This window comes from Delphinus delphis, chromosome 7 (genome assembly GCF_949987515.2).
Source record: "Delphinus delphis chromosome 7, mDelDel1.2, whole genome shotgun sequence".
Lineage (NCBI taxonomy): Eukaryota > Metazoa > Chordata > Mammalia > Artiodactyla > Delphinidae > Delphinus > Delphinus delphis.
The window spans coordinates 59695469-59712107 of record NC_082689.1 but is presented as its reverse complement, the minus strand read 5'-3'; the positions used below and the strand labels follow the sequence as shown (position 1 = coordinate 59712107).

The 16639-nt window shown below is 42.3% G+C and overlaps 1 protein-coding gene across 2 annotated transcripts in view; it reads left to right on the top strand.

The window, feature by feature from the left end:
• Positions 1-16639, top strand: part of RAPGEF4 (Rap guanine nucleotide exchange factor 4) — a 317882-nt gene that overhangs the window by 217660 nt on the left and 83583 nt on the right. The window contains exons 7-8 of one of the 2 annotated variants that reach the window (XM_060016577.1): positions 12605-12658; positions 12969-13075. In XM_060016577.1, the coding sequence (XP_059872560.1) occupies positions 12605-12658; positions 12969-13075 (161 nt within the window). The remainder of the gene's footprint in view (positions 1-12604; positions 12659-12968; positions 13076-16639) is intronic. The other variant, XM_060016578.1, reaches the window with a different exon arrangement.

Genomic DNA, 16639 nt, shown 5'->3' with positions numbered 1-16639 from the left:
CACCATGCCCAGATTTAAATTTGAGATTATAAAAGGAAATGTGGTGGTCTTTTGTTAGCTCGTATGTTAATAAGCACCAATTCACAAAAGTTTCAAGAATTGAACCATGCCTCTGAATCTTATATTCACTTTGTTTCCCAAAAGTGCTCAACACACTATTCCCAAATTTGGAATAGGAAGAAAGGCAGTGCTTAATTCTGGCCTTTGTTTTTTTTTATTGAAGTAGAGTTGATTTACAATGCTGGGCCAATCTCTGCTGTACAGCAAAGTGACTCTGTTTTATACACATACACATTCTTTTTTTCATATTCTTTTCCATTATGGTTTATCCCAGCAGATTGGATATACTTCCCTGTGCTATACAGTAGGACCTTGTTTATCCGTTCTAAATAAAGTAATTTGCATCAACCAACCCCAAATTCCCAGTCCATCCCTCTCCCCCTCCCCCTTGGCAACCACAAGTCTGTGCTCTATGTCTGTGAATCTGTTTCTGTTTTGTAGATAGGTTCATCTGTGCTATATTTTAGATTCCACATATAAATTATAAGGTATTTGTCTTTCTCTTTCTGACTTAGTATGATAATCTCTAGTTGAATGCATGTTGCTGCAAATGACATTATTTTGTTCTTTTTATGGCTGAGTAGTATTCCATTGTATATGTGTGTGTCTGTATATATATATGTATATATGTATATATATATATATACACATATATATATACAGACACACACACACACACACACACACACACACACACACACACACACCCCACATCTTCTTTATCCATTCATCTGTCGATGGGCATTTAGGTTGTTTCCATGTTTTGGCTATTGTGAATAGTGCTTCTGTGAACATAGGGGTGCATGTGTATCTTTTTGAATTATAGTTTTGTCAGGTATATGCCCAGGAGTGGGATTGCTGGATCATATGGTAATTCTATTTTTAGTTTTCTGAGGAACCTTCATACTGTTTTCCATAGTGGCTGCACCAACTTACATTCCCACCAACAGTGTAGGTAGGCTCCCTTTTCTCCACACCCTCTTCAGCATTTGTTATTTGTAAACTTTTTGAGGATGACAGTTCGGACCTGTGTGAGGTAGTATCTCATTGTAGTTTTGATTTGTGAATTAATAATTTGAGAATTATTATTTCTCTAATTATTAGGGATGTTGAGCATCTTTTCATGCGCCCACTGGCCATCTGAATGCCTTCTTTGGAGAAATGTCTATTAAGGTCTTCTTCACATTTTTCGATTGGGTTGTTTGGTTTTTGTTGTTGTTGTTGTTGTGTTGTATGAGCTGTTTGTATAATTCTGCAGTGGAAGAAAAGGCGAGTGATGAGACTCGCCTTGCAGTGGAAGAAAAGGCGAGTCTCATCACTTGCAGTGGAATTTCTTGCAGTGGAAGAAAAGAATTTCTTGCAGTGGAAGAAAAGGCGAGTGATGAGACGAAGGCTTAGATTTGTAAACAGAGGAGGGAAAGGAGCTTTAATAATTTATCACAGAGTTGATATTTCCATGAAAATTATAGTCGTGGGGGTAGATATGCCACAGTGGACAGTGATCTTTGTGGAATATTACGGTTTACTTGTTTTGCATCTCTTAGCTCCTATTACTGAAATGAAAATTTAATAATAATATGTTGGTATTACCATTAAAAGAAAATCTGGACCTGATCAGGCCAGTCCATGAGGAAACCGTGAACCACTCTGTGTAAGACCTCAAAGAGAATATTCCAGCTGTTAAGAATGGGTGCCTCTCCAGAAAGTTAGCGTTTTGCTTTTTGCCAGCAAATACCTGGCTTAGGCATATCTAATAGACATGTAGACACACCTCTTAGAAAGTGAACACTCAGAATATCCTGTATATTACAAGAAAGATTGGTATCTAACTGAGGCTCTCTCCCACCACTAGAAGAAATCAGAAACAATCTCTATTGATAAGGGCTTGAACCATTCTAAAAACATGCCATCTTGCAGCATTGTGTTCGGAGATGCTGGGAGGAACTTGAACCATTTGCTAGTACCTGCTAGAGAACAGTACTCCCAGACCAGTCAGCAGAAGCATCTGGGCAGCACTTTTCTTGTAGGGACTTCTTTGTTCCAGTTTTATGGACTCACCAAGCAGCCTTTAGTACACTTTTAAGTTTGTTCTGCTCTATAAGCCTGGCTAGATAGTCAGACTCCCCCGAGACTAAACTATGGACTTTGGTTCCCACAATTTAAAAAAAACATGAACATAAAAAAAAAAAATGAACATATATATTTATTTGGGTGGATTAAGGAGTCTCAACTCAGTGAAATATACACATGAAATAATCTCTCCCTGGTAACCACTCTTAACTGTGTTGAGTTGAATACTTTCTTTCCCACTGGTACTTAGCAACCGTAACAACACTCAGTCTTAGTCCATAAATTTTTTGTCACTTTGGGCCCTAAAAAATATTATTTCAGTTACTAAGGATAGTCATGTCCATTTTTTAAGGAAGACTTTATTTTTTAGAGCAGTTCAAGGTTCACAGCAAAATTGAGGGGAAGGCACAGAGATTTCCATATACACTCTGCCCATACACATGCATATCCTCCCCCGTTTTCAACATTTCCCACCAGAGGATACATTTGTGACAACTGATGAACCTACGTTGACACATCATAATCACCCAAAGTCCATAGCTCACATTATGGTTCACTCTTGGTGTTATACATTCCATGGGTTTGGATGAATATATAATGACATATATTCATCATTATGGTATCATACAGAGTATTTTCACTGCTCTAAAAATCCTCTGTGCTCTGCCTGTTCATCCCTGCCCCCAAACCCCTGCCGACTACTGATCTTTTTATTGTTTCCACAGTTCTGCCTTTTCAAAAATGTCATATAGTTGGAATCATACAGTATGTAGCCTTTTCAGGTTGACCTCTTTCACTTAGTAACATGCATTTAAAGTTCCTCCACGTCTTTTCATGGCTTGATAACCCGCTTCCTTTTGTGCTGAATAAAGACGTACCACAGTTTATTGATCCATTCACCTATTGAAGGACATCTTGGTTGCTTCCAAGTTTTGACAGTTATGCTATAAATATCCGTGTGCAGGGTCTTGTGTACACATAAGCTTTCAGCTGATTTGGGTGAATACCAAAGAGTACGATAGCTAAATCAGATGTGATAAGAGCATGTTCAGTTTTGTAAGGAACTGCCAAACTGTCTTCCTAAGAGGCTGCACCATTTTGATTTCCCACCAGCAGTGAATGAAAGTTCCTGTTGCTCCATGTACCTGTCAGCATTTGGGGTTGTCAGTATTCGGGATTTTGGCCATTCATATCTGTGGGTAGTGGTGTCTCGTTGTTTTCATTTACATTTCCCTGGTAACATATGATGTGGGGGGTATGGAACATCTTTTCATATGCTTATTTGCCCTCTCTGTATCCTCTTTCGTGAGGTGTGTGTTAAGGTCTGTGGCCCACTTTTTTAAACAGGGTTTTTGTTTTCTTGTTCAGTTTTGAGAGTTCTTCATATAATTTGGATGACAGTCTTTTATTAGCTGTGTCTTTTGCAAATTGTTTCTCCCAGTCCATGGCTTGTTTTCTCACTCTCTTGACATTGTCTTTCACAGTGCAGAAGATTTTTATTTTAATGAAAGTTCCGTTTATCAGTTATTTATTTCATGGATTGTGTGCCTTTGGTGTTGTATCTAAAAAAGTCATCACCAAGCTTCCAGGTTAGTGAACACAGAGATTCCAGGACAGTGGTACACCTGCAGAGGGTATAGAAGCTCTTCACCACTTCCCACATAGCTTGCCCTATGCATCTCTTCCACCTGGCTGTTCCTGAGTTATGTCCTTGCATAATAACGTGGTAACCTAGAGTCCCCAGGGCACGGTGGGAAGATATGAGCTCTGAGACCAGGCAGTCTTGGGCTTCAATCCTATCTCCCCTCTTCACAGCACTGAGGCTTTGGACGTTCACTTACTCTGAGTCTCACTTTCCTACATTGTAGGATCCTTGGATGATCTGTCTGGTATATAGAAAATAATCAGTAGATCAAACACTCTAGATTGGCTGACCCAACCTCAAAAAAAAAAAAAAGTTCATTGCCATACCCAAGGTCATGTAGGTATTCTCCTATGTTATCTTCTAGGAGTTTTATAGCTTTGCATTTTATGTTTAAGCCTGTGATCCATTTTGAGTGAATTTTTGTGAAGAATATAATGTCTGTGTCTAGATTCATTTTTTTGCATGTGGACATCAGTTGTCCCAGTACCATTGTTGAAAAGACTGTCTTTGCTCCATTGTTGTTCTTTGCTCCTTTGTCAAAGATCAGTTGACTATATTTATGTGGGTGTATTTCTGGGCTCTCTGTTCTGTCCTGTTGATCTATTTGTCTCTTCTTCTGTCAATACTACGCTGTCTTGGTTACAGAAGCTTTGTATTGATAGTAAGTCATAAAGTGGAGTAGCATCAGCTCTCCAGCTTTATTCTTCTCCTTCAAAATTGTGTTGGTTCTTCTGGGTCTTCTGCCTCTCTATATAAACTTTAGAATAAGTTTGTTAATATCCACAAAATAACTGGCTAGATCCATTTTTTAAACGTCTAGCTTTTGGTGGAGTTGAATCTCTGAAGAGACTGAGGCTGGTGGTTCCAGCACTTGTTAAAGGGCTGTGTTGTGCCTTCTGCCATTCCCATTCCCTCTCTGCTCTTCCTTCTCCCTTGCTGGTCTATGGAGGAAGGAGAAGAAAGGAAGACATTTCTTTCTTAGTTTCTCTGCTTTTCTTACACAATATATTTTTGCATATTGTCTACATTTTTCTTAGTATTATTAATGGAATGCTACTCTATAGTTAATGTGTTAATCACAGTTAATTTGAATTTCTTGTTTGATAATTCCAAAATTTGTTATGTCTAAGTCTGGCTCTGATGCTTACTTTGTCTCCTCAGACTCTGTTTTCCTTGCCTTCTAGCATGCCTTGTGATTTTTGGTTGAAAAGCAGACATGATGTATTGGGTAATAGGAACTGAGATAAATAAGCCTTTAGTGTGAGGTTTTATGTTAATCTGGCTAGGAGTTGGGCTGTGTTTAATATTTGCTGTAGCTATAGATTCCAGAGGTTTCAAATTCCTCCAATGTCCTTGCTTTCGTCTCCTCTGCTGTGTTTGGGCTTCCCTGAGAACTCCTCCTTTGATAGAGTCTGAATCTACAGCTCATTCAGCTGTAATCCACTGTTTTTATATTGGCATTTGTGGGGGGCATAGGGCAGAAGGGAAGTGAATATGGTCTTGTGATTAAATCTCAGTCATTTAGTGGCCCCGTGTCCCTGCCATGGGACTTCCACCGCTGTTTCTTAGCTGCTTTTTCCTTCTTTAGGTGAGGCCGGAAGGCCGGAGGAGACTAGAGTCAGAGAAATGCACTTCCCCCAGGTGGGATAAGACTCTCGTAAAGTCTTTTCCCTGGAGAGTGGGCCTTTGCTACGGAGAATGCTCTGGGTCTATATCATAATGCTCATTCTTCCCCTCCCCCTGCCAAAGCCACAAGGAGATCATCTGTGGCTCTTCACCATGAGAAGTTGGAGGAATTCCAAGGGGTAAAGCCCACAAAAGTGTGGGTGCCCACCTAAGACTATCTCCCCCAGGAGTTTCTCACTCCCGGGTTACTCCACATTCAGCCTCCAGCACATCATCGAAATGACCATTGTTGAGTCGTATTAAAAATATTAAGAGTTTATTTGAGCAAAAGTCGATTCGAACCTGGCAGCACGACACCGGAAGTGCTTAGGAGCACCCCACCCATGGGAGCTCAGGGAGGTAATTTTATAGAGAAAAGGTGAAGGCGAAATTAGGAAACTACTGATTGGCAGTAGCGTAAAGCCTAGCCGGCTGTGACTGGCTGTCCTTGGGTTTCAGTGTCGGAACCGTGAGGCAGTTGCAGGCTTAGATTTGGGTTTGCTTACACAGACCACCGGGCATTAGAGCCACCTCAGTCTCACGGCCTCCTGGTTTAATTAATTAAGCACCGTTTAAGCGTTCCTACCCGTTTGTGGCTTCCAGTCCAGGTTAGGCAAATGTCAGCTGTGACTGGATTCCCCCATTTCGCCAGATGTCGGGGTGGCAGTTTTCTGGACATACTCAGTTCTTTGACGAACCTGAGAGAAGTCATTCTTTTCACTCTGTTCAGCTTTTTCTCGTAACAGCAGGAATGACCACTTTTCCAGGTTGAAGCTGAAACTGGAAATCTACACGTCAATTTTAAACTAGGAAAAACTTTAAAAGCCCTAGCGATGGAAGCCAAAGAGGTCTATAGATGAATTTTTCCATGAGTTAACAAATGGGAAAACTTACATAGTTATTTCAGAGTGGTGAAATCTGTATGAGTCTGATTTAGGTCTGTCTTTTAATCTCATTTGGTCAACCAAAGAATGATGATACTGACGATAATTATTACAAGAATGAGACACACACTTCTAAGACCTTAGCTGTATTATTCCAAAATGCCAAAACAAGGGAATGTAAGTGTATTGTTTTCACTAAAAACATTAAATATTCTTCCCACTTCCTAAAGATTTTCTCACCTGAACTGAGAAAAGGGGGATTTGAAATCCAGAATATTGTTGCACTTATTCATTGACTCAGATTCTCACTAACTGTTTAATCCATGGAAGTTCTACTTTCCCCAAAAGATCAAGAGCTCATGTAGACCAGGTTCTTTAGCAGAGTCTGTACTTTAGCCTAGCACATTGCTCTGCACATAATACACCTTCATTATATGCTTGAATTGGATGTGGGCTTAGATGACGTTTTATTACGCTGGGTTGCCAGAGTTCTGCCGTGAGTTTTGTGTCCCAATCTACCTTGTTATTCTTGTCTCTTGGCTCAAAATGCTGTGCCTTGCAAAAGGCTTCTATGAGCAAATACTTAAGTAAAAAGAATTACCCCCTTTCAAAAGGGCCTGAATATGGTTTTTCACGAGGCCTATTACAGCGCCTTATACCTCATAATGATCTACTGGGGAGTTATTGTGCATGTTGTAATAGAGACTAAACTCATATGTTTCATCACCTGATTAGTATTTCTGAATTGGCTCTGGTGCCAAAAGGAATATTTTCCCTTACGGTTTCTCCTTTTCAGTAGTAATATAAGCATAATAAAAAGCAGTAGAATGCGTCCCGTCTCCAGAAGCAAACAAGAACCAATTACGGTCACTCCTGAGGGAAGTCTTCAGGGGAGAAAGCCAAGAAAAGCAGAGAAAGCTGAATACCTCTGCCTTTATCTGTCCTCTCTGCCTAGCTTTTTAGGATCACATCTTCACAGCCCAATCTGGATTCTTTCATGCCCAGGTAGAGAGGAAGAATTTTTGTCCTCAACGCTTGGTTGATGTGTTGAAAGGTATGACATGTAATCAGAGAGGGGGTCCGTTTCTTCTAGGGCTCATTTGTGATATGCGTTTTCTGGCTATAGATCAAGACATAGGGCAGCCCTAGGAACCAAGCCCAGGAAGCATTAATGAAGGCCCACTCTATGCTACGCACTGTCCACCTTCCTTACCTGTAGCCCACCAGGAAGTGTGGCTGGGGAGATACGGAATAGGAGAGGCTGAGAGGGCTGGGGTTGAACATGGAGCAACCCTGTGCCCACTCTGTGGTCACAGCAACCACCCTCTGTGGAGAGTCCTGGGCTGTTTGTCCTCTGAGCAGTATTTTGCCCTCCCTGTGCTCTGCTGTGCATCACAAGGAAGCCGACCTCCGCAGGGCCTTGGTTTTGCCTTTAGGGTTGGTTTTCTTGCTTTGATCCATCTTCTCACCAATATCAGTCACCAAGCTCCTTCTTTGCCTCTTCTGTTTAATCATTTATAAAATGAAATTCTTTCCCTTATTCTCTGGTTTATGGTTGGAGAGGGATGGGATGTGGAAGGGTCTCCAGCTCCCCTCAGTGGTGGGAGGGTGGCAGCATCTCCAGCAGCGGCTGGACCTCTAGGACCAGGAGGCCCTCCGGGGTTCCAGCTCCCACCAGGACACCTGGCTCCGGCTCTGGCAATGCCTCCTCCTTCCTCTGTCCCCCCACCTGAGGGCTTCCTGCTTGGCTAGAATCCAGGTTACCTCCTCATCACCTCTTTGGCTTCTCAGCTCTTGCACCACCTGTAAAGCTAGTTTCCAGCATTAAATTCCCTCCATGGGAAATACTGAGTGCTTTCCATTTTCCCGCTCGGACTTCAACTTCTACCTACCTTTCTGGTGTATTTGTCCCAGCCCTGGAAGGGCAGTCCCTCAATGCCAAATGTTTTATTGTCACAAAGTTCCTTTTTTTTTTTTTTTTTTGCGGTATGCGGGCCTCTCACTGTTGTGGCCTCTCCCGTTGCGGAGCACAGGCTCCGGACGCGCAGGCTCAGCGGCCATGGCTCACGGGCCCAGCCATCCCGCGGCATGTGGGATCTTCCCGGACCAGGGCACGAACCCGCGTCCCCTGCATTGGCAGGCGGACTCCCAACCACCGCGCCACCAGGGAAGCCCCAGAAAGTTGCTTTTTAAAAAGTTAATTCAGACCAAGCATGATGCATGGTGCTAACGTGTCATCTCCGTAGGATGTCATGAACATTTATTGCTGGAAACTCATAAGATCAACTCTGGTACCTGGTAACTGAGAAGGGCTTAGATGCATTTTTCTCAATGAACTTTAATTAAGTGGATTGTTAACTCTTCCACAGTGTGAGCCATGATATCTGTAGGAGAAAAGAGCAGGTGCGATGGGTCACTGTTCCTGCAGCGTAGACACTGGAATAAGACTGGCCTGGATTCACTTCCCAGCTCTTCCAGCCATTAGCTGTGTGAGCTCAAGTCCCTGTGTGTTGCTGGCCTTAGTTTTCTCCATAAAATATGAGAGTAATAATAAAATAAGGTAACACATGTAAAAGGCCTGACACAGGAAGTCCTTGGTCTTGCTTTTAGGGCTGATTTTCTTGTTTGGATTCTCACTAATCACCCCATCCTGCTTCTTTCCCTCTCCTATTGAGGGAATGAAATTTATAAAATGAAATTCCTCTCCTCATTTCACTAAAGCTCAGCTAAAGTGAAATTCTCAAAGATAAAAACTTTACTTGAAAGCCAAGGGAAACCAAAAAGGAAATAAATAAGCAGATACAAAAGCAATAAAGTCATACTCCCTATGGAAGGGGCCCCTGAACAGGCACTGGCAGTGACTTTGTGTCCCAGGGACCCGGCCTACCTGTCACAGCCCTCTGCCTCACAGCGCATGGCTGCTAGGCACCAACGTAGCTCTTACATCATAGAAGCTTGCCTAACTGAATAGGGATGGAGTCCCTTTCAAAGACAAGTGTTAATTCCCCTCCCCCCCAAGTAAAACTTTCCCTGCTTTCACCCTGCGTGTGTTCCTTGGAGGTTTTATTTAAATAAAGGGACTGTCCCCCTCTCAAAGCATCTATTCATTATGTTGCCTCCAAACCTAAAATCTCTGAGCCAGGGAAGGATCTGAGAATGCTGCCTTTCAACAGATTAAACAGCCTCTTGGTCCTGGGATTATCTCGCTAAAAGGCAACCTGTGTACGTTTTGCTCCTTTAGAAGTTGCAAATCAAAGGAACTGGTTGAAGTCTGATGCTTCCCCTGCTTTGGTAATAGTTTCCTTTCAGGGCTCCAAGGAAGCAAAAAGGGAACTGTCCAACCAAATTGACTACCTAGGGACCACTTGTTAGCATCTTGCTTAAATATAGTCATTTTTGTAGAAACAAATAAACAGATGCAATCTTCAAATAACGTTTCATCACGCCTACTACCAAAGAATAAACATTCATCAGTTATCCTCAAGCACGGGCATCTTCTTGACCTCTGGCTCAGCGAGCCTCTCAAAGACTACTGCAAAGGAAAACAGATGTGTTTTTTTCCATAGGAAAGAAAAGGTTACCTCAGAAGCTTATCCTACATTCATCTACTCTAGACCACATATACCTACACTTCCTTCTTCTAAGACAGGAAGAAGAAATGGGTTTCTGCTGTTATTTTCAAGAATAGCCAGAGGCTTCTACAATTTGGATGCATAACCAGGCACAGTCCTAGACTTATAAACCAACCTGCGTAACGTAAAGAGACAAGGTGCATGAGTACTGGGAACTCACAACCTGGAAATAATCAACTGTTTTGACTGCACACATTTCCAGCGCCCTGGTGCATGCTGGCCTCCCCCCTTTTGAACACGATTCCAGGTGATTTGGCATCATGGAATTCTCTCTGTCTTTTTTGAGGAGGTGGTACAGGGAGTCTGTGAGCTCATGGTCCCTTTCCCATGAAAGGTCTGCCATAAGAGAGCGTGGGCTACTTCAGGACAAAGTCGGTCTCTGTTTAAAGCTGCTATTGAATTTGACCAGATTGACATTCCTTGGTCTATGCTAGTTGTAAACAGAATGCTGCTCAAATATTATAATATTGGTTGACATTTGTGCTCTAGTGATTTCGAGAGGAAGAAAAGGTCTAGATGCCAGCAAGGTGATGACAATGTTTCAGTTCAGTGCGATTTCATTCTAAATTAATCTGTGTCTCATCTATGCTGTTCTTAAAACTTAGGATTCTTTTCCCTTTTTTCCTTAATTCTATTATAATATTAAAAGCAGCAACCTATCTGAAACTTATTGTTAATAAAAAGGAAGGCATAGGGCTTCCCTGGTGGCACAGTGGTTGAGAGTCCGCCTGCCGATGCAGGGGATACGGGTTCGTGCCCCGGTCCGGGAAGATCCCACATGCTGCGGAGCGGCTGGGCCCGTGAGCCATGGCCGCTGAGCCTGCGCGTCCGGAGCCTGTGCTCCACGGCGGGAGAGGCCACAGCAGTGAGAGGCCCACATACTGCAAAAAAAAAAAAAAAAGAAGGCATATGTTTATACATGTATATTCATATTTAGGTACCTAAAGTATTTAATATTGACTTTTCATTTTCCCTATTGATTATATATTAAGACAAAGGAAAAACCTACCAATTTATTTTCAATGCAATGGCTTCTATTTGCAAAAAGTATGGGTTTTTAGTATAAAGTATAGTAATCTCTGTTAGTTTTCTGTGACTGCTGTAACCAATTGTGTAAGCCACAAGCTTAAAGAAACACAAATGAATAACCTTACAGTGCTGTAGTTTAGAAGTCTGAAGTTGGTCTCACTGGGCTATAATCAAGGTATCAGCAGGCCCATTCCTTCTGAAGGCTCCAGGGGGAAATCATGTATTGTTCCGCCTTTTCCATCTTCCAGAGGCTGCCCTCACTCCTTGGCTCTTGGCTTCCTCCATCATCAAAGCCAGCAAAATCGGGCTGAGTCCTACTCCCACTGTTAGCTCTCTGGTTCTAACTCTTCTGCCTCCCTCTTCCGTCTTTTAAGGACCCTACAATTACAGTTACATTGGAGCCACCTAGAAACATCAGAATAATCTGCTTATTTTGATCCTTAACTAAATCACATCTGCAGAGTCCCTTTTACCATGTAATCTAACATATTCATAGGTTCTGGGGATAAGGACATGGACGTCTTTGGGGGCCATTATTCTGCCCACCGCAATCTAACAGGTAAATGTACTACTTACCTTCTGGAAGTGGCATAAACAGCGTTGTGTTGATGGTTCTATCACCACCTTTGACAGAATGTATCTTTGCCATTACCAGATATTTCAGAAAAATAGAGTGAAGGGGTTTCAGTAGGACTAGGGGACTCAACTGTGTAGCTGTGTAGCAAGTCATTTCCCTGGGATTCCAATTCAGCACCTTCATCTGAAGAATGTGGAGAGTGCTAGGGGCTTTATCTAGATCCTAGAGCTGTTCTGATAGTCGCAGAATCCTGAAAACTTTGTATACCACTTTGCAGATGAAAGAGATGGTACACTAGCTGCCCCGGTGCGTTCCAGGAACCACAAAGAAGCATCATTTAAAAATTAAAACTTTGGGCTTCCCTGGTGGTGCAGTGGTTGAGAGTCCGCCTGCCGATGCAGGGGACACGGGTTTGTGCCCCGGTCTGTGAAGATCCCACATGCCGCGGAGCGGCTGGGCCCCTGAGCTATGGCGGCTGAGCCTGCGCGTCCAGAGCCTGTGCTCCGCAACGGGAGGGGCCACAACAGTGAGAGGCCCGCGTACCGCAAAAAAAAAAAAAAAAAAAAAAAAATTAAAACTTTCTAACAATACAAATTGCAGGAAGAGAATCTTAACTACATGAGAGAGGATGAAGTCGCTCATTTCCATTCTAAATCGGTCCTTTATCCCTATCCCCTGAGATAGGTCATTTTAATCTGTATTCATGTTTATCTTTTGTTTTGTCCTCTGCCCTGATGTTTGTTATGCTGTGGGTAGGTATTGATTCCCTTCTCATTAAGCCTGCAAACATCTAATCATTCCTATCTGTTTGGTTGTTTTCATTTTTAATAATTTACGTTTAAATTTTGGCAAATCGAATGGTCTTAATTTTGCCCTTTGAATGCCTGTGCATTCAAGTTCTTTAGGCAGATTTTCTCTCTTGCTTTTTTAATCCTATTTTGAGTTTTATAAAAATGGATGTTTCTTGTTATTCCCTGACCCATAATTTTCTTCAGTGAGCTTTTTGTTTAATTTTCTTTTGCTTTAACATTTTATTTTTCAGACACCTCTCATTGAACCTCACGTTCCTCTTCGTCCTGCTAACACCATTACCAAGGTAATGGGATGTAGGTGGGTTGATGAGCCAGCAGAGCTAGCTTCTTAAGTAACCACTGGAAGTGGTCCATATGTCAGAGCATCACATCAAGAAACTGTGGATACAGTTTCTAGAAACAGTATATATCGGTGTGTCTCAGTTTTCAGTGTAAAACAGTGACATGTCACACGAGTGAACAATGCAAATGTACAAGTGGATTGTATTTTTCAAGTAAAAGTCAGATTGGAAAGTGATTTAGTGATGCATCTGGTTTGTTTTCCATTTTTAACTCTCCTTTCTCTTCCCCTCCTCCCATCTGATTAAAATTCAGGTTCCTTCAGAGAAGATCCTCAGGGCTGGAAAAATATTACGAAATGCCATTCTCTCTCGAGCACCTCACATGATAAGAGATAGAAAATACCACCTAAAGACATACAGGTATGTGCAATAATTCTAAAGGCTATGGCCCCCTCAGATTAGTGATTAGTGAAGTTAGAACAAACTTGTGTTTCCCTGTTTTCCATCCATGGGCAGCATGTTTTATAATCCTCCAGGTTCTGGAAGTTAAGCTTGTCTTGGATCCCCACTTAACTCTAATTAGCCCTCATATTCCCAGGAGTTACTCCTAAACTAATTTGCTTAGACATTGCTTTAACTGTGATGAACATAGAAAACTTTTGTAATTCTGTTTGCTGAAGTGTATTTTAGGAACATACTAGATTTAGATGAGATTCAACTAACATTTACTAAGTGTTCATTTGTACTTGAAGCCCTGTACCAGGCCACTTTATATATATATATTATCTCATTTCATCCTCATCACAACCTGCGAGGTAGGTGTGTGGCCATTTTTCAGATGATAAAACTGAGGCTCAGAAGAGATTAAATAGTTTTCCTTGACCAAGTCACAAATCTAGTGAATGACAGTGCCAGGATTTAAACCAAGGTTGGTTTATTTGCAAGTTTCATTCATTCATTCTGTCATTCATTCATTCCACACATTTATTAAGTACCTACTGGGCACCAGGCATTATTGTGTTCCAAACCCTAAGGATACAGGAGTGAAAAAAATATAAAATGCCCTTTACATAATTTACTTTCTAATGTAGGATTCCATTCTAGTATGCATATAATAAGATATGCAACTCTGTTTCACCTCTGTAATCATATAGAATAAAGACCCATTCTAGCTGCCACTGGAGTTAAGAAATGATAAAGACAGGGGCTGTATGATTTAGTCGACCTTCTGGAATGACTGAACCATGGTGGGTAAATGAAGGATTCATGTCTAATCTTTAACTTTTGATTTTATCAACTCAGCAGCGGTTTAGGAACTAGAACGTCCTGTCTATGGCACAAAAGCCTTCACTCCCTCTCCCTGCGCCCACAGTTCAGACTCACAGCCGTCTTTCAGCAATCAGTCGGACTCTCTCATTTAGCCTTGTTTAGACATGACCTCAGAACCCATCAGACTTAGCATGAGTCAAAACCCATTTGACTCACATGAACCAAATTCATAAGACACAGTGAAAAGCTAGAATACAAATTTTAAAGTTACCACAAAGGATACATATATATATCTTTCTAGTGACTGTCAACCATGATAGTACCTGTAAAATTATACCTGGTTTACCCTAGAGCAAACCTTCCAGTATATGTACCTCAAATCCAGTCTCTTTCCCAAGGACAGAGATGGAAACACGTTGCAAATGCTTTCTCTTTGGATCACTTTTTCGGCACTCCCTGCAAACTAACACTCTTCTGCTTGCATTTGTCATGAATATGCTTATAAGACCAAAACTGGCAGCTTGTTACATTTAGATTGGCCTCTTCTTGATAGAATTCTGGAAATGAGATGGGATTTGAGAAACACTTTAATCAGTAGCGTGCTCCTCTTAGGGCATGTTCCCTCTCTTAAGACCGATTGCTCCCCTTGCCCTTTTAATGGGGATATTTACCAGCTACCATTTTGGTTGATTACATTTGGAAGCCTTTTCCTTCAACTCTGGAAGTTCATTCTTTTTTTGGCATCTGTAGTTCCTACACACTGTTACAGTTTTGAGGGAAGTAAAGGTTAAACTCATGTGTCCATGTCCTCAGAGAGAGTTCAAACTCTTTAACTCATTAAGTAGATCTCAGACATCTCATACAGCTAAAGGACCTTTTTCTTTTTAAATTTATATTCCCTTAGTTTAAGATGTGATTATGCTTTCCCAAGTGTTGACTTGCATTAGGGAAATTCCATTAAAGATGTCATCTTTGGTGACAAATAACAGGAGCTAGAAGTCAGAAACCATAATCTCTTTCTTGCACCATAGCCCTAAGATTTTAACCCCCTGAAATATAGGTGTTACGTCTATTCCGCACCCTATGACACAAATTAATGATCTGTTGATAATGACCTGTGGACGCAACCGGAAGCCAGAGGCATGATTTCTTTTTCCTGCAGGACATTTTGAGTGCCTGGTCCCAGATCTTGTTTCCAGTCCCATCCTCTCCCTCCCTCCTGTTTTCACCTGCTGCCACTTCTACCATTACTGCAGTGCAAAGGGATTGAAGTCTCCCCAGATGCACAGATGCAGCATCACCCCCGGTGATCACCACACTAGAGATCAGCTGTCGATTTTATTTTTTTTTTGTTTTTTGCGGTATGCGGGCCTCTCACTGTTGTGGCCTCTCCCGTTGCGGAGCACAGGCTCCAGACGCGCAGGCTCAGCGGCCATGGCTCACGGGCGCGGCCGCTCCGTGGCATGTGGGGTCTTCCCGGCCCGGGGCACGAACCCGTGTGCCCTGCATCAGCAGGCAGACTCTCAACCACTGCGCCACCACGGAAGCCCAGCTGTCGATTTTAAAATAGCTAAAGATCATTAATAGAGAGGAAACCCGGTGATTCCACCAGCCACAAGTGGCACAGCTGTGTGTCTTTGTTCTGTGTTCTGACTGCAAGACTCTCACACCCTGTCCCAGGGCCGAGAGGCTCTGGGATCATCTCAACACCATATGCTCTTTTTAGTAAAAGTAATCATTGAATTAAAAGCCACATGAAATTGATTTTTTTATACTTTTACATGACTTTTCCCATTAATAAATTCTCAAATTAGATGAGGAACATGACACATCATACGTTTGGTTCACAATGAATAGTAACTAGGTGCCTCTTTGCCTATTGAAGCTCTAAAGTGTAGGTATGGACTGTAATCAGAGCAGTCCTAGAAATCTAACAGCTTTCTCAGGACATCCTCCTTGTGGTGTATTCTTGGGTCAGAACCGAATCAGGACATCCCAGGAGTTCTGATAGATTTCAGAGTTCTTGGAGTCTTAGAACTGGACATGGCCTTTGAAGCCATCTTTTCCTCCTCTTTTCTTTTACACATGAAAAAACTGAGAACCAGAGATTTGAAACGATATGGCCAGAGTCACAGCTAATAAGTAGTAGACCTGGTGCTGGATCTCATGACTTCTCCCAGGCTAAGCTCTTCCTAAAGTGCACCAGCACTGGGAATCTCCTCCAGTTCACACTAGAGAGGAGCTCCCTGGGCTGGAACCAGTCTTAGTGCCCCAGAGATGATGGCATCCTCAGCACAGGAGGGGAGGTCACCAGTGACTCAGACCCAGCTGCAGGCAGCCAGCTGCTCTGAAACTCCCTGCTTATTCCCGTCCCTTGGGATTCCTCCCCCGGACTTCAAGATCCCATTTCCTCCGTTGAACAGTCATGCCACGGACACCCCTCTCCCCACTGAAGGTTTCCTAATACGTGTGTATAGTTATATGTTTCCGAAGTAACGCACGTAGTTTGCCCATCCTGACCAGCTTACCACAGAGGGTCATCATAGGGATGAACGCGTGCCTGTACAGAAAGGATCTGGAGCTCTTCAGATGACAGGCTCTGTCGAAGTGCAGATGCTCATTGCATCACACTTTTTTCAGAGATTCGCGTCGCTAATTGCTTGTTTCTCCCAGCACCCCTCTGAGGAAGCTCAGTAGTATTACTTGAAAACAGAA